The 25,245-nt window shown below is 42.4% G+C and overlaps 1 protein-coding gene across 1 annotated transcript in view; it reads right to left on the reverse strand.

The window, feature by feature from the left end:
• Positions 1-25,245, reverse strand: part of crim1 (cysteine rich transmembrane BMP regulator 1 (chordin-like)) — a 197,711-nt gene that overhangs the window by 42,460 nt on the left and 130,006 nt on the right. The window contains exon 8 of the mRNA XM_043695492.1: positions 2,793-2,921. Coding sequence (XP_043551427.1) covers positions 2,793-2,921 — 129 coding nt within the window. The remainder of the gene's footprint in view (positions 1-2,792; positions 2,922-25,245) is intronic.

The raw sequence follows: 25,245 nt of genomic DNA on the forward strand, positions 1-25,245 counted from the left end.
TGCTTACCTTCAATAGCTTATTCACTTTAAGGATTAGAAAAAAAGACTCCTTTTGACTGTACAGTCTCAATGGTCGGGCAAATATGTTAAACATACTAAAGCATTTTTTTTTGAAAAAAAAAGAAAAAATAACGCACCTTTGATCATTTAGTTATAGCCCTGACCCAAATGTTTATAATGATTCTGCTTTTAACGACCTGCCAACAGGCCAATTAGCAAAATACACAGTGGGAAGACACATTTTCCATAACAATGTGGCAAATGGAATTTTTATTGGCTCTTTGAAGCTGGCTCATCATACAAAAACATTCCAGCTTTGGGTAATGTGCAACCTGAAAAGCAGTTATTATCCTCTGTTTGCAGGAAGGAGAGGCAGGACTAAACACGACAAGAAAAAGAAAGCCTGAGGTGGGGGTGGGTTTTCAGGAAAAGTGCTCCTTTCTCTATAAATTAACAGTGGAAGAAAAGCCAACAGCTTCTCTTCAGCAAGTTTGTGAAATATTTAACCAGCTTCCATGTGCTCCTGGAACTACTGGAGTAGTTCTTGTGTGTGTTTACATTGTGGAGGTGAATGTTTCCTCTATATTTTTTCACACTTCCTCTCGCCTTGCCAAAGCTCTATGCAGGCTCATTGACCAGCTTCCAATATCTGTCCCTGTGATCAAGCATGCTGTGTCAACAAGGTGTTTGACCACAAGGGCAGTTGAACTCAATGGCTTTCTTATCCAGTTGTGCTCTGGGTTGGTTTATTACCTTAAGAAGCAGCAACCTGGCACAACAGTCTCCTCCCTTGCAGAGAGAGCTCGGAACAATTGCAGCACCGCTACTGGGGTCAACCAAGGTGATGCATTTCAATCAGAAGAACACAGAAAGACAACACAAAAGTAGGGGTGGTGTTGGAACAGGCAGATCTGGGTGAATATATGCAGAGATCACTGAAGGTAGCAGGACCAGTGGAGAGAGCAGTTAAGAAAGCATACAGTATCCTCAGCTTTATTAACAGGGGCATAGAGTACCAGAGCAAAGAGATGATGTTGAACTTGAATAAGACATTTGTTAGATGTCAGCTGGCATATGGTTGTACAAATCCAGGAGCCACCTTATAGTAAGGATGTGAATGCATTGGAAAGAGTGCAGAAGCAATTTACAAGATAGGCTCCAGGACTGAGAAACTTCAGCTATGTGGATAATTCGAAGAAATTGTTATCCTTAGAGAGAAGAAGGCTGAGAGGAGAGATCTGATAAAGGTTTTTAAAATCCTGAGGGAGCTTGATAGGGGAGGTTAGGAGAAGCCGCCACACTCTTACAAAGATCAAGAGCCAGAAGGCATGGATTTGAAGTAATTTGCAAAAGAAGCAAAAGTGAGGTTAGAAAATACTTTTTTCACAGGGAGTTGTTAAGGTGTGGAATGCACTGCCTGGATGTACGGTGGAGGCAGGTTCAAGTGAGACATTCAAGAGGACCTTGGATGATCATCTGGAGAGGAACAATGTGTAAGGCTGGATGTAAATTTGCTCAGTGAGCTACAAATCTTCTCAAAACTCGCTAATGTGTAAAGCTATTGGGGGAGAAAAAGCAGGAAAGTGGGACTAGCTAATGATACTCATTGGAGTCTGTGCAGACAGAATGGGCTAATGGTCTCCTTCAATATTACAATACTTCTTTGCTTCTGAGTTAATGTAAAACATTAACATGAGCTTGCGAGTGCCATCGTTTCACAGTTACTCATTGGATAAATCACTGAATCATTTCAGAATCCTGTTTTGCTCTTTCTTCTCACAATTCTTTTTATGCTTTGCTTCTCCTTAATTGTTAAAAGGGACAAGTTGGACTCTCGTTGTGCAGGCACTACTATAGATCTTCAATTCTCCGAACAGCACAGAAACCCAGAGTAACCTCTCCTCCCTGATAAGTTGATGCTCTGACCTAATCAGGAGAGTTCCCTAGAGAGGCTCCATTGTACAGTAGAAAGCTATGAAAATATTGACTATACTAAAAAAAAGTACTCCATTGGCTGAAAAGTGCTTTGCAGAGTCTGGAGTTTGTGGTAAGGTAATTACTTATAATCAATGAAGAGTTATATGAATCTCCTTCTATCAGACAGAAACAATTGCTTATGTACAGCCTGAGGAACACCACTTGCCAAGTATGAGGCAAGAGGCTATATAAATGCAAGATCTTTCTGACCTTGAGAGTCACCATAGCCTCCTAGTATCGGACATCAGGAATGCAAACACAGGCACTCAGGGGCACATGGGATATTTCCTGTTGGTGCTGTCACCTGTGCAGCAGGGCAAAGAGACTCAACATTTACTTTTCACTTTCAAAGCATAAATACACGGAATGACGCACATGGAAGAGCTGCAGTTCCTTTCAATCAGATTACATGAAGGAACACCAATGGAAAATGAGAAAAAAGAAGCATTTTCCTGGCTCTGGGCCAGGCAATTGTGTTTTCTAAAAAAAAAGTGTATTTCCCTGCTAGCCTGAATCCAGACGGCAAAACTGTTATAAATTGAAAATGTCATGGACAACACTGCAATATGATAAATACTTCCACTTGTGTGGCTGCCATAACCTACTTGTGAATCATTTGCATCAACCTCACTTCTGGAGATATTTATCATATCACACAAGAGGAAGTCCTATTTATAAAGCTTTTCAGTAGTTTCAGGTGGTAATGCTGACTAATCCAGGCCTTGTTGCTATGTGTGGCACACGCAGACACACATGCAGCTAAGTGACTCAAACAGCAGACAGATGTTAAGCAGAATGACAAATGCAGTACTCACTGGTTTTGCACTGACATGTGTGGCATCCACTGTAGTCCAGCTTGAAGCCATAGATACAATCTCTTTCAGTCAGGGTGCAGTTGATCAGCAGCTCGCATGTCGGGGGCCCAATGGTGATGTATGTTGGCTCTGCAGCAATGAAGGAAAGGCAGATTAGAGAGAGAGAGAAAGAGAGACGACAGAGAGTTGGGGAAGGAGTGTTGGAAAATCTCAGGTAGATCACTCATCTTCATAGCCAGCTTGGGTTATTTGGCAGAGCTCAAATTCTGGGATCAGAAAGTTCCAAGTTCAAACAGATAATTTAGGCTTTGCAGCATTAAAGCAAAGCTCCATTGCTTGAGGCGATTTTTGGGATGAGATGTTAAAGAGATGAGATGAGGTGTTACTTGCTTGCACCAGTGGTTCTTAACGATTCCGAAGAGAGCAGGGATGTTCCTCAATATCAACAATGCAATCTAAACCACCAACATCCATGAGATAACCCAGTCATCTCACTGCCTGCTTATGAGCTATTTCTGGAGCAGAATGCTTTTGTATCTACCTGCAACAATCACTGCTCTTTGAAACTAATTAACTGCATAAAGTACTTTGAGACATTTCAAAGTGATAAAACTATCAGTGAAAGTTTTTTGAAAGTTTAATTGCATTTACACTCACTTAAGATAACAAGCCAATATTCTGTAAAGATGCATAATTTATTCGGAAGCACTTCCTTTCACACTGTGTCTGAGTTATTTATCTTGAACATTTAATACTATTTTTTCACTACTTCCATTTGTGGAGGCCTATTCTTTGCTCATTTCTACAGCTGACTATACACAGACTGTATAATTGGGCTGCAAGTGAGGAAGAGCAAAGATCTCCATTCAAATATTTTGATTTTGGAAGTTTCCCTTCACTGTTCATACGTTTCCGGTAACCATTTGATTATACTCTTGTTACAACGCCTTCTGGAACTGTTTAGGAGAAAGTGAGGTCTGCAGATGCTGGAGATCAGAGCTGAAAATGTGTTGCTGGAAAAGCGCAGCAGGTCAGGCAGCATCCAGGGAACAGGAGAATCGACGTTTCGGGCATAAGCCTGAAGAAGGGCTTATGCCCAAAACGTCGATTCTCCTGTTCCCTGGATGCTGCCTGACCTGCTGCGCTTTTCCAGCAACACATTTTCAGTTCTGGAACTGTTTAACCTAATTTCAGGTTTGTTCAAGATCACTGAGTCTGTCTGTTATTGCATGATTCCTGATGCAATTAGAGTCATGGAGATGTACAGCTCGGAAACAGACCCTTCGGTCCAACCCGTCCATACCGACCAGATATTCCAACCCAATCTAACCCATTTGCCAGCACCTGGCCCATATCCCTCCAAACCCTTCCTATTCATATACCCATCCAGATGCCTTTTCAATGTTGTATTTGTACCAGTCTCCACCACTTCCTCTGGCAGCTCATTCCATACACGTACCACTCTCCATGTGAAGAAGTTGCCCCTTAAGTCCCTTTTATATCTTTCCCCTCTCACCCTAAACCTATGCCCTCTATTTCTGCACTCCCCCAACCCAGGGAAAAGACTTTGTCTATTTATCCTATCCATGCCCCCCATGATTTTATAAACCTCTATAAGGTCACCCCTCAGCCTTCGACGCTCCAGAGAAAACAGCCCCAGCCTGTTCAGCCTTTGCCTGTAGCTCAAATAAAGGAAAGCATACCAAACGCCTTCTTCACTATTCTATCTACCTGCGATTCCACTTTCAAGGAGCTATGAACCTGCATTCCAAGGTCTCTTTGTTTAGCAACACTCCATAGGGCCTTACCATTAAGTGTATAAGTCCTGCTAAGATTTGCTTTCCTAAAATGCAGCACCTCACATTTATCTGAATTAAACTCCGTCTGCCACTCCTTAGCCCACTGGCCCATCTGACCAAGATCCCGTTGTAATCTAAGGTAATCTTCGCTATCCACTACTCCTCTAATTTTGGTGTCATCTGCAAACTTGCTTAACTATATATCTTATGCTCACATCCAAACTATTTATATAAATGACGAAAAGTACAGGACCCAGCACCGATCCTTGTGGCACTCCACTGGTCACAGGCCTCCAGTCTGAAAAACAAGCCTCCACCACCACTCTCTGTCTTCTGCCTTTGAGCCAGTTCTGTATCCAAATAGCTAGATCTCCATGTACTCCATGAGATCTAACCTTGCTAATCAGTCTCCCATGTGGAACCTTGTCAAACGCCTTACTGAAGTCCATATAGATCACATCTACTGCTCTGCCCTCATCAATCCTCTTTGGTACTTCTTCAAAAAACTCCATCAAGTTTGTGAGACATGATTTCCCACGCACAAAGCCATGTTGACTATCCCTAAACAGTCCTTGCTTTTCCAAATATGTGTAAATCCTGTCCCTCAGGATTCCCTCCAACAACTTGCCCACCACCAACGTCAGGCTCATTGATCTATTGTTCCCAGGTTTGTCCATACCACCTTTCTTAAACAGTGGCACCACGTTAGCCAATCTCCAGTCTTCCGGCACCTCACCTGTGACTATCGATGATACAAATATCTCAGCAAGGGGCCCAGCAATCACTTCCCTAGCTTCCCACAGAATTCTAGGGTACACTTGATCAGGTCCTGGGGATTTATCCACCTTTATGTATTTGTCTGCACTAATTTTACAGATTGCTTTGTGGACACGAATGGGTTAATTTGTAACATTTCTGGTAGTCAAATAGCTTACTGTAAGCTACAAATGAAACACAGTCATGTTCAGAGGTCAAGGAAATTAATAAAAGCATACATTGCCTTGCCTCTTGTTTCCCTAGCTTTTTGTGGGATGCTGACCACATGGATTGACTGTCACATTTGACAACACTTACTGCACTCTATAAGGAATTCATCATGTTAAGTGCTTTAAGCTATTTTCACATGAAATGATATTTTACTAATACGAGCTGGAACAATAATATTCATTTGCCTAGGGTGCAGGCGATTTGTCAAATCGACAAACAATGGGCTGAATTAAACTTAAGTTGATTGAAAGGAACTACCTATACATATGAAACGAAGCAGAAATGGTTTGTTATAACTATTTTTGGCAGAAATACAAAAGAAATAGAGTTCTGAAGATATTTTTACATAAACATTATTGGTTACATTGATGAAGCTAAAACAGATCATCCATGATCTAATTGATTGTTATACATTAACGATCTGGAACGAAGGAATTGAGGGCTTTGTTACTAAGTTTGCAGATGACACAAAGATGGGTGGAGGGACATGTATTGTTGAGGGAGGCTGCAGAAAGATTTGGACAGGCAAGGAGAATTGGTCAAAGTAGTGGTCAGATGGGATATAACATTGGAAAGTGTGAGATTACGCACTTCGGTCAGAAGAATAGGGGTGTCAACTATTTTCTAAATGTGGAAAGGCTATGGAAATCTGAAACACCAATGGACTTATAAATCCTAGTTCAAGATTCTCTTAAGGTTATCATGCACGTTTAGTTGGCAGTTTGGAAGGCAAATCCAGTTTTAGCAAAATTCCGAGAGGGCTAGAGTACAAGAGTAGGGATGTACTGCTGAGGCTGTCTAAGGCTCTGGTCAGACTGCATTTGGAATACTGTGAACAGTTTTGGCCCTGTATCTAAGGAAGGATGTGCTGACCGTGAAGAGGATCCAGAGGAGGTTTATAAGAATGATCCCAGAGATGAAGAGCTTGTTATATGAGGAGCAGTTGAGGAATATGGGTCTGTACATAGAAGGATGAGGGCGATCTAATTGAAACTTACAGAATGCTGAAACGCCTGGATTGAGCTGTTTCTGCTAGTAGGATAGACTAGGACCTGAGGGCACAGTCACAGAGTGAAGGGATAACTGTTTAGAACTGAGATGAAGAAGAATTTCTTCAGTTGCAGGGTGGTGAATCTGCAGAACACATTGCTGCAGAAGGCTATGGAGGTCACATCATTGAGTATCTTTAAGACAGAGATAGATAGATTCTTCATTAGTAAGGGAATCAAAAGTTATGGGTGGAAGGCAGGAGAATGGAATTGTGGAACATATCAGCCATGATCAAGTGGTGTAGTGGACTTGATGGGTCGAATGGCCAAATTTTGTTTATATATCTTACTATCTTGCAAATGTGGAACAGGCTCAAGGAGCTGTTGAATAGCCTCCCCTCTTGTCCCATCAGTGTATAGTGCCTGTGCTGCTTTCACCTCATGAACTGGGTGTTAATAATGGCTCAGTTGATATCATCTTAACCTCTGGACATGCTCCATGTACTAGTCCAAGACTTGACGCTGTTGCTCCCAAGAAAGTGCAGCATTGCTGAAGGTGTTGTCTTTTAGATGAAATATTAAACCAAGACTCCGTCTGCACACTAAGGTTCAAGAAAACCCCATGGCACTATTTTGAAAAAGACATTTATGGTAATCCCCGATATCATGGCAAATATCTATCTCTTAGATTAGATTAGATTAGATTACTTTACAATGTGGAAAAAGGCCCTTCAGCCCAACAAGTCCGCACCGACCCGCCGAAGCGCAACCCCTTAATCAACATCACAAAATTGACGACTGTCTGTCATATTCACATTGATATGTGTGGAAGTTTGCTGCACTACCAACAGTGCAACATTTCAAATTCTATAAAGTCCTTTGGGATCTGTTGAGGTTATGATAACTGCTATATAAATGTAGGTCTTTGCTTCTGAGCTGTGCATTCCTTCTGCACTCAGAGACCTCACTGATGAGAACCAAACTTCTCACTTGATGAGAAATTCATAAGTTTTGCTCAATTTCCAGAGGGTTTATGAACATACAAACAAGCATAGACCTTTTGGGCCTTCAAATTTGTTCCATCTTTCATCAAGATCACGGATTGTAATCTCAACTGTACATTCCTGTGTACCCTGATAACCTCTCAGGCCCTTGGTGACCAAGAATTGATCCATCGCTGCCTTGAAAATATTTAAAGATCCTGCATCCGCTGTCTTTTAAGGAAGGGAATTCCAAAGATCCAGAAGGAAAAAAATGTTTCCTCATCTCCGTTTTAAATGGGCAGCTCCTCATTTTTTAACTATGACCATTCACTCTAGATTCTTCCACAAGAGAAAACATCTTTCAAGATCCACCCAGTCAAGTGCCCCCATTGAAACATACAACGTAAGTAACATATGTTTCTATTAGGTCTTTTCCGAACTCCAGAGGATACAGGCCTTGCCTGTCTTGCCTTTCCTCATTAGGCAATCTGCTCATTCCAGGCACTGGTGTAGTAAAGCTTCTCTGAACCACTTCCAATGCATTAACATCCCTCTGTAAGTACAGTGAGCAGTACTATATAGATTTCTCCAGTATGGCCTGTATAAATGAAGCATAACCTCAATACTCTTGAATTCAATTCCCCTCACAATAAAATCTGAATTCTGTTAGCTTTCCTGATTTCTTGCTTTACTTGCATACTAACCTTTTCGTTCAAGTATTCAACGCTACCCCATGTAAGGATGTCTTGTGGTGCAGTGTTGTGACACTGTCTCTGAGCGCAAAGCTTCGGGTGTGCATCTTATCCTAGAACTTAAACACATGCATCAACATGTTCAAGAATAGCTTCTTCCCTGCTGTCATTAGACCTCTGAATGGACCTCTCAAATTGCAAATCTAATGTTGATCTTGCTTTTCGGGTACTGTCTTTGCAGCCGTAACTTTGTATTCCGCGCTCTGTTCAATCACCCTATGATCTTTGCAGGTTATAATCTGCCTGTACTGCACGTAAAACAAAACCTTTCACTGTACTTAGGTACATGTTAAAATGATAAATCAAATCAAATCAAGGAAGGTGCATTCGTAATGTGGCCAAAAAGGTTGCGTGTCAATCTCTCAAACCTTTCAAGGACGCCATGGTGAAAGTGGAAGAGATTCTTGGTCAGTCACACGATGGAAAGAACATCATAGGGTCTCTAACATTGATACCTATAACACCAGATTAGAACAGACACATGAGAACAGCATGTTGCTACAGCAACTCAAACCTCCTGGGACAGTGAACAGTCAAACACCAGCAGCTACACCAGACAACCCCATGGCACTGCAGTGGTGTGAAGTTTAATAAAAGTACACTCAGAATATGCAGATGGGGCTAGGCTGCTGTGCAAATAAACAAAGGAAAAGAGAGGGAGTGGGGGAATGAAAAAAACCCACAAGTGGCTGAGACATTATGAGTCTTTTGGAATCGTTTCAAGCCCTGTGAGAGTGATGCGAATTCAAGTCAAATCTGATTTAAAAATTAACTGGACTTTATTCCACTTAGCCAAACAAATTGATTGAATTGTCCTGATCCTTTCTTTTTTATGACTGCACTGTGGGTAAACCTGCCAAAACCTCAGAGCAAAGAGCATATTTCACATTTCAAGCTGAACTGAATGGCCATTTACTGTGGAAGGAATGTCTCCTGGACAGAAACTCATGGGGGCCAAAGTGTCAAAGGTGACAGGCGCAGCCCATTCATCACTAACCAACTACGGTTAGGCAGGAGCATTGCGGTTTCAGCATGAGATTAACAAAGAATTTTACAAAACAAAGTGACTGCTGGTGCACCTGGTTACAGTCAAAAAATGCCATTTAGTTAGTCTGCAGCGGGTCAATGATGGATTGTTTGAAAATGCTGACTTTTATTCACACGCAAGGCTTCCATCGTGGTTTAAGATGGTAATTGACTGGTTTCAGTCACTATCCAGCAGACTCATCATTGTGAGAGAATGATACTGGGTTAAACTCGGAATCCCAAAGCTGCACTGGTTTTAAATAGACCCACCCTTGAGGTAAATTCCATTGTTATACTGAATGGGACACTTGGCAGTTTTATGTAGGTGAGGTCTAATGAGGTTTCAGTCAGAGAATGTTACTTGTGATGCTGTTCAGCAGCGGTTCATGAGACACAATGAAAGAACTCTGATTAATCCACCCACTTGGAATCATACAGAGGAGCAGGTGAGAGGAAGAGAGAACTTTCACATCAGAAACTACCACTGCTAATGTAATATGGGGAAAAGCAACAGTTAATTTCTGTGCAGCAATGGAATAATCTGCTCTAGTGATGTTTATTGAAGGATCAATTGTGGTCATGTTACTGGAAAGTATAAATAGAAGCAAATTATTGCAGACTGGAGTTTGGAAATTAAAAAACAGCAAGTGCTGGAGAAACTCAGCAGGTATGGCAGCATCTGTGGAGAGAGAAACAGAGTTAATGTTTTGACTCCAGTTATGACTGAGGAGTTCCGATGAAGAGCCATAGCAGACACAAACTGGTAACTCTGTTTCTCTCTCTTTCCACAGACGCTGCCAGACCTGCTGCTGAATTCCTCCGGTATTTTCTGTTTTAATTACTGGGTCATCTTTGAAAGGTGCCATTTAATATTTCCTCTCCACCTAAGAGGCTAAATGCAACCTTGGTTTTAATATCTCATCCAAAAGAGTAGATCCTGCCCAACGGAAAAAATAATCATTTTGATTAAAGTTCATCAACATGATAAATTAGTTCTGTTTCTCTCTGCACAGAAGCTGCCTGATCAGCTGAGAATTTCCAGTTTTTACTGCAGCATTTCAACATGTGCAGTACTGTACTTCTGTGTTTGGACTGGGCAGAACCGAAGATGCAACAAGTAATGCACTGGCGTTTGCATTGAATTGTCTGATAGGATGGAACAGATGCTACTCACTTCCTGGCTTCTGCTGTTTCTATTTCTTAAAAATGGCTCAATGGGGGCAGTATGTACACTCCACTAGGACAAAAGTGAAATCTGATCAGTCAGCCACTGAGGAAGAGGCTATTCTGTAGGTCTTTGAGTGAATCCAGTCCCCCAATAGGTGGCACTGTTTCACACTTAGCACTAACATCCTAACTCTCAGATAGGCCCAATTTTAACTTATAGGCAGTTAAAATTAGACCCATGCTTAAATCCACTTCGAGTGGGGGCCAATTGATCCTGTTGTCAACTGACTTTTGAGGACTTTGCAGGCGACCTTCAGAATTCTAAATAAAGGATTCTCTAGGTTCAATTAAGAATGTGCTTCAGAAGCCCTTATTATCTAAAATGGTCATTGTTGATAATGAATTAACTTAGCTTTTATTGTGACTGCAACCAGAGCTAAGTGGATCACATTGAGCATGAGATCCTTCATTGGGGCTGTTAATTGGGGCCAATCAGGGAGCCCTGGCTGACAGATACAGACAGAAGATTCAGAAGATCTCCTCAGTCTAGGGACCAGATCTGAGCTGCCTGGTCAGAGCACATGTAAATAAAGGGTGACTTGGTGACAGGATACCAAGTGCAGTTATTTCAGTTATACAGACCATTCTGCAAAAGCAGAAATGTCACTCAGACATGTGGCTTATTTACAATTTGATAATTCGTTTCCTCCCTTGGGTTAAGGCCAATAGCCAAGTTACTAATAATTGCTTTTACTGGGGGAGGAATGTCCGTGCTCCTACACACACATCAACTGGGCAGTATGTTTACAAAAAAATAAAAGGCATTAGAAATTTTACATTGACAACTTAAGAACAGCATTGAAAGAGACCAGAGGACTGAGTCTTAATAAGTCTCTTGGCTGTAGAATAGTGTGGAGCTTGTTCAGAGAAAGGGAGGGTTGTAAAATATAAATAAAACTGCAGGCAGGAGAGTGGAAAGAAACGCCATCTGAAACTCTTGCACAACTTTCCATTTCATCCCTGGAAAACATTCCATCAGCTTTCCTGCCTCTCATGTGTAACATTCTTTCCATTTCTTCAGATATCGGAGTATTTACCACACCACTCTAATCGGGCTGCAGTATCCCAGGTATCTGAAATTCTTTGGCAAGAGCTCCTCTCATTGTGCAAAGGCCTCTCTCAGCCTTGATTGTTTTCAGTCAGCGGATGGTTCCAGTTCAAGGTCAAAGGCAGTCTGGGCTGCTCGCAGTTGCCATGGAAACTTAAAGCAGGTGTTGAGCTTGAAGCATATACTGGGGAGAGGGGGGAGAGTGGGGTTTGATGTTGAGGCTAGAAAATGGAGAAGCAGTTGCTACCCACCAGCACCCCCACCCCATCTGAAAAAAGCCATTGTTCTGCATTGTCCAAATAACTCCAGGCCAGAGCCTGGGTTTCACAGTGTCGAATAATCCTCTGCAGTGCATCTGCAGCAGCTGTGAGTTGCGATGGGGACTCAGTCAGGGTTCAGCTTATTTCAGCCATTAATCATCTGGCAGACACAGTCTATCGTAGCCAGAGGTGACACTGGGCATGTTTTATATCACTGAACTTTGAAAATGAGAAGTAATATGAGATACAGACCCTTGAGGCGTCAAGTTGGTAGGTGCAGCATGGGCGGGGGGAGAAACTATGTGCCAAAGAGAGATTGAGTGGTTAAAAATGGCAATAGTCAATATGTGTTCACGTCGATATTTTCAAAGGATTAATTCCTCATGTATTAATTTGACTCCTGTTCTTCTGTGCATGTTAAAAATGGCCCAGCAGTCTATGTCCAGCTTGTGTGTTATCAACCGATAGCATCACACTTGATCAACCGCGCACAATATAAGTCATTGGTTCCCCCCGATCCCCTCTGAAATCACTGCACAGAGGCTAGTATCCAGTCACCAAGTCACCCTTTATTTACATGTGCACAGTTACTTGGTCTCTGACTAGCCAACTCAGAGCTAGTCCCTAGAATGAAGAGACTCTCTGAATCTCCTGTTTATATCTGTCAGCCAGGGCTCCCTGCTTGGCCTAGGTTAACCACCCTAACCAGGGATCTCATAGTCAATAAGATCCACCTGGTTCCAATCACCACACGCTCCATCCTGGATTAAAACTGATAAATCAGAAACTGCAATGTATGCAAACAGTCAGTCAAGAGAAATGGGGGAACAAATGGGAGAGGATCCATTCAGCAGCTACAACAAAACTAGTCTCCCACTGAGCTTCCATTTCACCCATGTTTCATCTGTGCTGTGGCAAGACGGGAGGAGGACAGGAAAACTGTGACAGAGGGTGTGGAAAGGAAAAGAGGGATATTCAAAAACTGCCCTCTGAGTCTTTCCATCATATTTTACATTGCAAACAATTTGAGTACCCCCAAGGGTTAACAAACAATACACTCAGATAAGCAACAGCCTTCGCTCATTTTCATGCCACTGAAGGTACAAAGCCTTTAAATGGTGGCTCTCCTGCTACCATACTGGTGAGGAAAGTTGGTGCCCTGGACTGCGTCAATGTGAATCTGGAGGCCAAATGACCCTGCCAATATGCACATGCGTGGTGCCTGTCTGTTCAATGATCTGCTTCACCACGTGTCCCAATCTCCAATGCTGCACTCTGTTTGCCACCCGAGACACCTCCCTCACCTCGGTTCCTCGTTCCCAGGGATGGTAAACAGTGAAGCAGCAATGTAAGGCACCCTCTGAGATACATATCAAGAGCAAATGCATAAATAAACATATGAACTAGATAAATGAAGCTGGTGAACTATAACCACCAGTAGCATCATGGCATAATAGTGAAGATAACAGGGACACAGTGAATGTAAGGGAGCAAATGGGAACATAATAGCCCTGGCTGTAATACATTAAGAAAGATAGACAGGGAGGTATAGCAGTATTGATCTGAGATACTGTTGCAGTACTAGAAAAGAATGGTACACATAATTTTGTTAAAGCTGAGAAATGATACAGTCACTACTATACCGTGAGTATATAACACAAACCACCAAATAATGGGAAGGAGCAAATTTCCAGAAAAATTTTGAAAAGATGCAAACATTTAAGAGTTGCGTGATAAGAGTAGACTTCAACTATCCTGTATGGACAGCAGTTCAAATGAACGGGGAGGAACTCCTGTAATATTTAGAAGGAAACATTCCCAATCAATATGTTTCTTGCCCAGCGAGGAAGGAAGCAGTGCTGGGTCTAGTTTTGGGGAATTAAGAGGGGCACGTGAAGATTAAGGATTCTGGGTAATCCAAGATGGAGGATGGGAAAAATTTCTGGTTGTAACAGCTGCTCCTTTATTCAGGTATTTTATGTGCTGGAGGTGATTTCCTCGAATTCCAGGAGCAGCAATTACTGTTTTATATGCTGTTGCTTTGTTTTGATATGTTCGGAAAAAATAGTCAGAACGACAGCAGTTTTAAAAGTGAGAAGCGTACACAAAGGAAGCACATGGTGAGGTCAGTGCAGGAGAGAAAGAAACTGACACTGAAGTGTACCTACACAGTTAGTGCCTTTGCTGTTTGAATTCATGTATTGCTGGACATCGGAGTGTGTCTGAGAATATTAACAAACAGTGAAATTCACAACTGAACTTGGAGGAACTGTTTGGGTGAAGTTCACAGCACAGAAGCAGATGAGTGTATTGTTGTTTTAAGTGTGACCTACAGAAAGTCTGCAATATTGAGTAGAGTGGGTTCTTTCTTGATTATATATTTTTGGAGATATGTCTCTTGATTAAACTTAAAATATAAGCCATAACTATTAATTTAACCTGGGGCAGTTATTAAAGAGAAATAAGATGGTGTTATTTTCTGGGTCTGTAGATTGTGAAGAAGCAAAATTAACCTTTAGTAGAGTGAAATGTGCTTCTTGTCAGATGAATTTAAAGATATTTTAAGGATTATTGTGGATTACATCTGCCATAAATGCTGTTGGTCCTGAATCTTATCAGATCGAATGAATCGTTTGGAGAGACAGTTAGAAGCAATGAGGAATTTGCAACAGCAACAGTATGTGATGGATGGCAGTTATAGGAAGGGGGGAAATGTCTCAGATACAGTCGCATAGATGGGTTAACTCCAGGAAAGGTAAGACAGGTAGGCAGCTAGTGTAGGAGTCTTTTGTAGCTATACCCATTTCAAACAAGGGGGGGTGGGGCAATAGATTCTTAGGGGAACGTAGCACGAACAGCCAAGTTTCTGGTATTGAGACTGGCTCTAATGCAATGAGGAGTACATCAGCTTCCAGGAGATCAATTGTGTTTGGGGACTCTCTTGTCCGAGGTACAGACAGACGTTTCTGTGGCCAGCAGCGAAAAATCAGAATGGTGTGTTGCTTCCCTGGTGCCAGGATCAAGATGTCTCAGAGAGGGTGCAGAATGTTCTCACGGGGGAGAGGGGCCACAAGAGGTCATTGTCCACATTGGAACCAATGACATAGGAAGGGAAAAGGTTGAGATTCTGAAGGGAGATGTTTAATGACATTAACATCAATAAATTTTCACTATCAACATTCTTGGGTCTTATCATTGACCAGAAACTAAACTGGACAAGCCATATAAAGACTGTGGTTCCAAGAGCAGAGCAGATCAGAGGCCCAGTCAGGGCAGGCAGGGACAAGGTAGGACTAATAAATTAAACTGCATTTATTTCAATACAAGGGGCCTAACAGGGAAGGCAGATGAACTCAGGGCATGGTTAGGAACATGGGACTTGGATATCACAGCAATTACTGAAACATGGCTCAGGGATAGGCAGGACTGGCAGCTTAATGTTCCAGGATACAAATGCTACAGGAAGGATAGAAAGGGAGGCAAAAGAGGAGGGGGAGTGATGTTTTTGATAAGGGATAGCAGAACAGCTGTGCTGAGGGAGGATATTCCTGGCAATACATCTAGGGAGGTTATTTGGGTGGAACTGAAAAATAAGAAAGGGATGATCACCTTCTTGGGATTGCATTATAGACCCCTTAATAGTCAGAGGGAAATTGAGAAATAAATTTGTAAGGGATTTCAGTTATCTATAAGAATAATAGGGTGGTTATGGTAGGGGATGTTAACTTGCCATACATAGACTGGGACTGCCATAGTGTTAAGGGTTTAGATGGAGACAAATTTGTTAAGAGTGTACAAGAAAATTTTCTGAGTCAGTATGGGGATGTACCTACGAGAGAAGGTGCAAAACGTGACCTACTCTTGGGAAATAAGGCAGGGCAGGTGACTGAGGTGTCAGTGGGGGAGCACTTTGGGGCCAGTGACCATCATTCTATTAGATTTAAAATAGTGACGGAAAAGGATAGACCAGATCTAAAAGCTGAAGTTCTAAATTGGAGAAAGGCCAATTTTGACGGTATTAGGCAAGAACTAAGTAATCTAATCTAATCTAATCTAAACTTTCGAAAGCTGATTGGGGGCAGATGTTCGCAGTTAAAGGTATGGCTGGAAAAGGGGAAACCTTCAAAAATGAGATAACGAGAATCCAGAGAAAGTATATTCCTGTCAGGGTGAAAGGAAAGGCTGGTAGGTATAGGGAATGCTGGATGACTAAAGAAATTGAGGGTTCGGTTAAGAAAAAGAAGGAAGCATATGTCAGGTATAGACAGGATAGAGCGAGTGAATCCTTAGAAGAGTACAAAGGCAGTAGGATTATACTTAAGAGGGAAATCAGGAGGGCAAAAAGGGGACATGAGATAGGTTTGGCAAATAGAATTAAGGAGAATCCAAAGGGTTTTTACAAATTTGTTAAGGACAAAAGGGTAACTAGGGAGAAAATCAGCAAGGCAGCCTTTGTGTGGAGCCACAGAAAATGGGGGTGATACTAAACAAGTATTTTGCATCAGTATTTACTGTGGAAAAGGATATGGAAGATATAGACTGTAGGGAAATAGATGGTGACACCTTGCAAAATGTCCAGATTACAGAGGAGGAAGTGCTGGATGTCTTGAAACGGTTAAAGGTGGATAAATCCCCAGGACCTGATCAGGTGTACCTGAGAACTCTGTGGGAAGCTAGAGAAGTGATTGCTGGGTCTCTTGCTGAGATATTTGTATCATCGATAGTCACAGGTGAGGTGCCGGAAGACTGGACGTTGGCTAACGTGGTGCCACTATTTAAGAAGGGTGGTAAAGACAAACCAGGGAACTATAGATCGGTGAGCCTGACCTCAGTGGTGGACAAGTTGTTGGAGGGAATCCTGAGGGACAGGATGTACATGTATTTGGAAAGGCAAGGACTGATTCGGGATAGTCAACATGGCTTTGTACGTGGAAAATCATGTCTCACAAACTTGACTGAGTCTTTTGAGGAAATAACAAAGAGGATTGATGAGGGCAGAGCAGTAGATGTGATCTATATGGACTTCAGTAAGGCGTTCGACAAGGTTCCTCATGGGAGACTGATTAGCAAGTTTAGATCTCACGGAATACAGGGAGAACTAGCCATTTGGAAACAGAACTGGCTCAAAGGTAGAAGACATAGGGTGGTGGAGGAGGGTTGTTTTTCAGACTGGAGGCCTGTGACCAGTGGAGCGCCACAAGAAACGGTGCTGGGCCCTCTACTTTTTGTTATTTACATAAATGATTTGGATATGAGCATAAGAGGTACAGTTAGTAAGTTTGCAGATGACACCAAAATTGGAGGAGTAGTGGACAGCAAAGAAGGTTATTTCAGATTACAACAAGATCTTGACCAGATGGGCCAATGGGCTGAGAAGTGGCAGATGGAGTTTAATTCAGATAAATGCGAGGTGCTGCATTTTGGGAAAGCAAATCTTAGCAGGGTGTACACACTTAATGGTAAGGTCCTCGGGATTGTTGCTTAACAAAGAGACCTTGGAGTGCAGGTTCATACCTCCTTGAAAGTGGAGTCGCAGGTAGATAGGATAATGAAGAAGGCATTTGGTATGCTTTTGTTTATCAGTCAGAGTATTGAGTACAGGAGTTGGGAGGTCATGTTGCGGCTGTACAGGACATTGGTTAGGCCACTGTTGGAATATTGTGTGCAATTCTGGTCTCCTTCCTATCGGAAAGATGCTGTGAAACTAGAAAGGGTTCAGAAAAGATTTACAAAGATGTTGCCAGGGTTGGAGGATTTGAGTTATAGGGAGAGGCTGAACAGGCTGGGGCTGTTTTCTCTGGGGCGTCAGAGGCTGAAGGGTGACCTTACAGAGGTTTACAAAATTATGAGGGGCATGGATAGGGTAAATAGACAAAGTCTTTTCCCTGGGGTCAGGGAGTCCAGAACTAGAGGGCATTGGTTTAGGGTGAGAGGGTAAAGATATAAAAGAGACCTAAGGGGCAACCCTTTCACGCAGATGGTGGTACGTGTATGGAATGAACTGCCAGAGGATGTGGTGGAGGCTGGTACAATTACAACATTTAAGAGGCATTTGGATGGGTATATGAATAGGAAGGGTTTGGAGGGATATGGGCCGGGTGCTGGCAGGTGAGACTAGATTAGGTTGGGATATCTGGTCGGCATGGATGAATTGGTCTGAAGGATCTGTTTCCATGCTGTACATCTCTATGACTCTAAGTGAAGATGTTTCAGTGGGAACCTTTGAGAAGCAGTGACCATAATATCAATTGGTTTACAGTAATTATGGAAAAGGATAAAGAAAGATTAAATGTGAAAATACCCAAATGGAGGAAAGCTGACTTAGCGAGTTGCAAAGCGGAAAATGAAATGTTAACGGTGGTGCAGGGACAGAATGGTACTTGTCTTTGAAGCTGGTGGGACATGCTGGGAAGGCTGCGTTTAAACAAAAGTTGGTGGTCCCTCAGGCTTTATAAACTGAGGCAGAGAATGAGATTTTAACTCTGACCAAACTCATTTACTGGCACGAGCTAAACGTGGCCTACAGACCACAGAACCAAGACAATTTTGTTAAAATAAAATGTACTGAAAGAACTTAGCTGCTCTGGCAGTAAGTGCTGAGAGAGAAACAGAATTAATGTTTTAAATCCAGTATGACTCGTCTTCTTTCTCCTGCACTTTTTCTTTCAGATTGCCAACATCCTTAGTATAGCATTTTGCTCTTGTTTTAGCAGTTTTCCTGAACTTCAGTTAATCACTGGTTAGGTAGAACGTTGTGTCCATTTCTGGGCATCTCAGTTTATCAAAGATGTTAAGGTCTCATAAGATCCATGGTGAATTTATTTGAATGGCACCAGAATGAATGCCTTTGATTAAGCAAGTGGGCAAAGAATCTGGCAGATGGAAAATAATGTGGAAAAATATGAAGTTCAGCACTTTGGCAGAAAGAATAGAGGAGGTGAATATTATTGAGATGGGAAAGGACTGCAGAAGGTGCAGCACAGAGGGATTTGGGTCATAAATCACAAAATTCTAGCATTCAAGGTCAACAGGTAACATGGAAGACTATTGGAATGTTGGCCATTATCTCAAAACAAATGGTGTTTAAAAATAGGCAAGCCTTTCCTAAAGTACCAGCTGCACCACATGGAGAATACTGTGAACAGTTTTGGGTTGCTTCTGTAAGGAGGAGCTTATTAGCATTGGAGGCAGTCCAGAGAAGGTTTGCTCAGTTTATCCTGGGTATGGAGGGATGTCCTTATGAGGAAAGGTTGAGGAGGTTGAGCCTGTACTCATAGAATCTAGAAGAAGGAAAGGTGATCTTATTGAAGCATACAGGATTCTTAGGGAGTTTTATAAGGTAGGTGTGGAAATGTTGTTTCCCCTTGAGGGACAGTCTAGGGCCAGAGCGAAAATCTCAGAATAAGGGGTCGCAAATTTAAGACGGTGATAAGGAGAAATGTATTCTCTCAGAGGGTAATGAAACTCTTTATTGCAGAGGGTTGTCGCAGCTGGGTTATTAAGTATATTCAAGGCTGAGATAAACAGATTAGGGAGGGAATCAAGGCTTATGAGGAAAAGGCAGGAAGGTGGAGTTGACGATTATCAAGTCAGCCATGATCTCATTGATGGAGTGATGGAGCAGAGTTTTAGGCTCCTATTTCTTATGCTCTTATGTACTTCAACTCCAGGGAGAGACTGGGAAGCTGCAGCAGTTCTCCTGGGAGTAGGGAAGATTAACTGGAAATCTGAGAGAGATGTTACACAGAAACATGGATGACAGGATCAGGAGTAGGCTATTTGACCCTGCGAGCCTGCCCTGCCATACAACAGGATCAGCCATGAGCTCACCAACCTAATCCTGCGGCTATGATTTTTAAAATTCATTTGTGAGACAGACCAGCTTTTATTGCTCATCCCTACTGTCCTTGATCCCTTTAGTCACAAGAGCTTTACCTACTTCCTTCTGAGAAACACATATTGTTTTGGCTTCAACAACATTTTGTGGGAGTAAATTCTGGGTAAAGAAATTTCTCCTCCTTTCAGTCCTATAAAGGTTTACCCAATATCCTTAAACCTTGACCCCTGCTTCTGGACTCCCCCATTATTAGGAACATCTTTTCAACATCTAATGTGCCAAGGCCTGTTGGAGTTTACAGGTTTCTATGAGATGCCCCTAACATTCTTCTAAATTCCAGTGAATACAATCCTTACTGACCCAAACTCTCCTCATTTGTCAGCCCTGCCATCCGAGTAATCAATTCGGTAAATCTTCCCTGCGCTCCCTCCAAAGCAAGAACATCCTTCCTCAGAAAAGGAGACCAAAAGTGCACACAATACTCCAGATGTGGCATTTGTAACCATTAAAGGTTATGATACATTAAATAAGGAGAGATTGATTTTCATGACAAAAGGGCTGGTAGGCAGAGCATACAGATTTCAGCTAAATGCTAAAAGAACATGAATGAATTGAGGTGAAAACGGAAAGAAATTGTTACAGTGAGTTGTTATGATCTGGGATACACCTCCTGCGAAGGCTGGTGGAAGCAGATTAAATAGTGACATTCAGAAAGGAATAGGATAAATATTTGGAAATGGAAAAAAATGCCCAGCTCTAAGGCAAGAGCTGGTGAGTGGAACTAACTGGATGGCTCATCCAGATGGTCACAGCGCAGCCTTGCTAAGATGATTACTGATTCTAAGATCTTCTCATAGTATAAGTACAATGAGGAGAGGATGGTGCGCAGAGCTGTGGCTAAAATCTCATGCTGCTGCTGCTGAACTTAATTATTCTGCCACCTTGCACCTCCACTAAGTACATTCAGTTTTCTTTTAAAGTTACATGATTCTATAAAGAGAGGGCATTACGTCCTGTTTTGGTGCCTCCTTAATATGGTGGTAAGTGCTTCTGGACATGAGGTAGACAAGGCTCAAACATCAATTATGAACGGGAGCCCAGTCTTAAGTAGACAAACCCAGTAATGCTGCAAAGACGCGAGAAGTGCAAGGCAGAGTCTTTTGCAGTTATATAATATCTTGACAAACTAAGGACATCCCAAAGCACTTTGTAACATCTAAACAGACATTACTGGAGGGTAGTCACAGTTCAAATGCAGGAAATGTGGCAACACAACAGCAAACTCCCACAAACAAAAATGACAGAATAAACAGAATTTATTTGAGTTACATCGACCAGCTTAAGTATTAGACAATTCCCCTGCTTTTCCACTTTCTAAAGTGCTGTATAATCCTCTATCTTTTAGGCTCAAAGACACCATCTCAGATAGTGCAGCGTTCCCTCAGTACTGCACTTAATTGCCAGCCCAGACTATGATCTCAAGTCTCTGAAGTGACAATCTTCTCACTCAGAAGCCATGGTTGGCACTGCAGTGAATAGAATACCTATCTGCTGGCTGTGGATAGGCTTCAGTGGCTTTTTTTGTATCAAGGTACAAATTCAAACACTGTTCATTTTTTTTTGGATATGCATGCCTGTGATTAAATGAGCTGAGAACAGAGGACAATGGAAATAATTTCGCACAAAAAAATGCAGACTGAGAAAGAAAAACATCTGTCCTTTTCACTTCACCACACAAGACTCAACAAATAAAGGCAGAATGATTGCTAGACTTCCACACACTGGAATAGACAAACAATAGCTAAGCTTGGGAGAAGAAACAAATCCTGCACAGGCAATACAATCTAATCTTCTTTGACTGCTGTACTGTGGTCATGTATTAAACCAATGCACTGGGGAGATGGGAAAATAGCAACAGATATCTGTGCGGTTTGAAGTGCAGAGACACATCCCATTGATTGTTGGGGTGGGGGTGGAGTGGAGGGGGAAATGTGTCAATATGATCCAGCTTAATTCACCCTCCCACTGTTCTCCACACTCATCACCGTCCTTCCACGTCCCAAGAGCTCCAAACATGACTTCTCTCACTCAAGGATTCTCCTATATTGTAGGGGTCCAGGCATACACAGAGACCAGGCCCTCTGGAATGTGAAGTATGCAGGTTTCTCAATAGCTGATTGTAGGTGGTATCCATGTCAGTTGCCTTGTAAAGTTGAGTGCATTGCTCTGCATTTGAGAAGCTATGGAGACCTGTGCGTGCGTGTGCACACGCATGCTTGTGCATGCCTGCGTGTCTGCCTGCATGCATATTTGTGCATACTTGTATTTGCATATTTGTGTGTGCACACACTTGTGCTGAAAGAGTTTCACAGGGAAGAGACATAGTGAATTATTTTGGAGAATGAAGCTTTCTTTTGTGATATGTAGGATTTCTTCAGCAATGTGTGTGTGTGTAATTTATACAGCGAACGCAGTCTTACGCAATGAACAACACATCCTTATCACACATTCAAGCAGCATGGAATTTATTTTGCATAGAGAAGGGAGATAATATCTGGCTTGGAATCATCACCTACGAGGTAAAAGCAATTTAGAAGTTCTTTCGGTCCCCATTTGTCTGCTTGCTGTCACTATGGCAACCATCTCACCTTGGACTCTCCCTCAGTATTTAGTAGCTCCCTGCCATGCATTGGCCTTGTGGAAGTAAAAGCAAAAATAACTACACAAATCCAAGGGCTAGCTTTGCGTCAATTTATTGTGGTTTCTTTGAGCTGATACTGAGCCTATATTATAATTGCAAGTTTTCCAGCAGTATCAGACGTTCTATTCATATCATTATCACCTCCTGAACATATTCTGTCAATATTCTGCTGGTTAAAGTTCTACTCTTCACCCTCATAAAATATGCCTCATAGTGTAATGCCCTCCACCAAGGTCATCAGTACAATTCCCACTGAGTTACATCGCAAACACTGATTCTTATAGTAACTGTTAAAAGAAAAAGTCTAAGATCCAGCTTGTCCTTAGCCATCCTGGTGGTCTCAAGACATACAAAGATATATTCATCCTCATATTTAAATGGCTCCAAGACTTCACCATCCTTATCTCAATAAACTTCCCCACTGCTACATCCTGACCCCTCTCAGAGCTGTAGTTTCCTCTGATTCCAGTCTCTTGCTCGTCCACCTCCTTTGGTCCATTATTTGTTGCCAAGCCTCCCTGGAATTCTCTTCCCAAATGGACTACACCACCTCTCCTCTCTTATAAGGCCCTTCCTTGACCCTGCATTCCGTGCTCAGAGACGACAATAGGGTGCTTCCTCCACAGGCTTCTGGGAATGACATTCTCTTTGGGAATGACAACTGTACTGGGAAAGTGCAAGTGAGGCAAGTAATCAATGGTGCTAAATGGTGACTTATCGGCTGGAGTTCCATGCAGAACAGCTGGACGTTCCATCCCACCCCCGACTCCAACCCCCTTTGCCCTCTGCAAGAAGAGGGTCAAATTTTACTTGACTCTGAGGCAGGAAGTGGGGGGAGGTAGTGTTGGTAGAGATATTATTTGATGAAGTGGAGTTAGCTAAAGAGCTTTCGCCTTCCCTCCTCCACACCTACCACAAAGTCGACATATCAGCAGTGACAGTACAAAGCCCTGATATAGCTAATTAATTGACCACTTAGAGGCAGGGCACCACTGATAAAATACCACAGGAGATGGGAAAGTGACAGAAGGACATCTGTCCATCTAATTTTACAAATTCCGCCAAGCAGGGGATGAGACTGTGGGGGAGGGACTGGATGGCAGGATGAAAAATTCCAATGGTGTCTAAGGAACTGGAGACATTGGTCCTGTTTGATTGTCCAGTGACACAGTGCTCTCAGAATGCCAACACTGATACCATTCTGCCATTGAGACACAGGGAGGCTTGGCCAAGAGGTTGGGCATTTCCATCAAGCTGAGTCCTTCTACACAATGTACCCTTTCATGACTGCAACTCCAACCCACTTCCCCCCTCGACCAAGCTTATACTACATAAAATCATAGAATTTGATGGCATAGAACAAGGCCATTTGGCCAATCGTGTGCCTGTACTGGCTCCCAAAAGAGCTACCCAGCTAGTCCCATTCTCCAGCCCTATCTCCGTAGCTCCTCTAACTTCATCCCTATCTCCTTAGCTCTCTAACTTCATCACTTTCAAATATATGGCCAGCTGTCTTCTGAAACCTCATATGTCTCCACTCCTCTACCCAGACAGTGCATCCTAACAACTCTGAGTTAAGAAGTTTCTCCTCATCTCACTCCTACTTCTCTTGTCAATAATTTTGAAATTGTGACCCCTAGTTAATGACATAACAACTAGTAGAAACAGAGTATTCTTCTTTACTCTGTCAAAATTGTTCTGAATTTTAAACACCTTAATAAAGTCACCCCTTAATATTCTCTATTCCAAAGAGAATAAGGCCAATTTCTCTAACCTTTCCTTATACATACGCTTCCTAATTCCTGGTATCATTCTGGTAAATCTACATATGCCTAATTCCCAAGTGAATTAAGCAACACACCATCCTTTCATCTTCCTAATTTAACCCTGAGTTACTGACAATTCCCTCTCTCTGATCCTGAGTTTCGCACGGATATCTGATTATTAAAGAGAAACTTTTAAACTGACATAGTTTTGCTTTGATTAGCAGAAGTGATGTCCTGCAGTGTTCCACCATGGCTCAGCACAAGCTGGAAGAACAGTATCTCACTTTCTGCTTGGGACGACCTGTTTAATCCTTTAAAGATAACTGGACCTTTACTTTCAGTATTAAAGAAGAGACAAGTGGGATTCAAAATGCTAACTCTGTTCCTTTTTCCACAGATATAATCATGCCTTCTTAGTTTCTCCAGAATGTTCTATTTATCTTACATTGAGCAGCCTGTGCATTGTTCAGATGAATGACAGTACTTTTCCAATGGAAAAAAGCATCACAAAATGCCCTGTCGGTCGGCCATCTTTTCTCCTGACTGTGATTTAAATGGATTTGACCCATGGGGAAAAAAAACCCACCTGCTCCGTTGTACTTGGATGACAGTATGGATACAGGGGCGAGCTATTTAGGAGGCTCTACCTTGGTTCTCTGACACACCACCCTAGCTCCCAACTGATAAATCTGTTGTTGGCCATTACACCAGGGAGACCAGCCCAGTCTTTCCTCAGGTAGACTCCATCTGTGAAGGAGAATGGGCCCTGATCCGAAAGACTCTTTGACAGTCCAGTGCACCCTCACAGCATTAAGATTCCAAAGCAAGACTTGGTTGAGAATGGGATAAAGGAAGATGGACGGTTACGCTGCAGTGTAAGAGAGCTTAGGGTCAGGGCTGTTTGGGGCAAAAGCCGAGGAAGCATTCATTTTCTTGGAGGTGAGCAGGGACTGGAACTCATTGTGGCTGAAATTCGAAGGGCTGTAGCTATTTCAGAGACAGCTGGATGCTGTAGTGGGGAAGACATTTGGGTTGGTATTCTGGCAGGAGGAGATTAAAAGGACTCCACTGAGATCAA

This window comes from Chiloscyllium plagiosum, chromosome 9, assembly GCF_004010195.1.
Source record: "Chiloscyllium plagiosum isolate BGI_BamShark_2017 chromosome 9, ASM401019v2, whole genome shotgun sequence".
Classification (NCBI taxonomy): Eukaryota; Metazoa; Chordata; class Chondrichthyes; order Orectolobiformes; family Hemiscylliidae; genus Chiloscyllium; species Chiloscyllium plagiosum.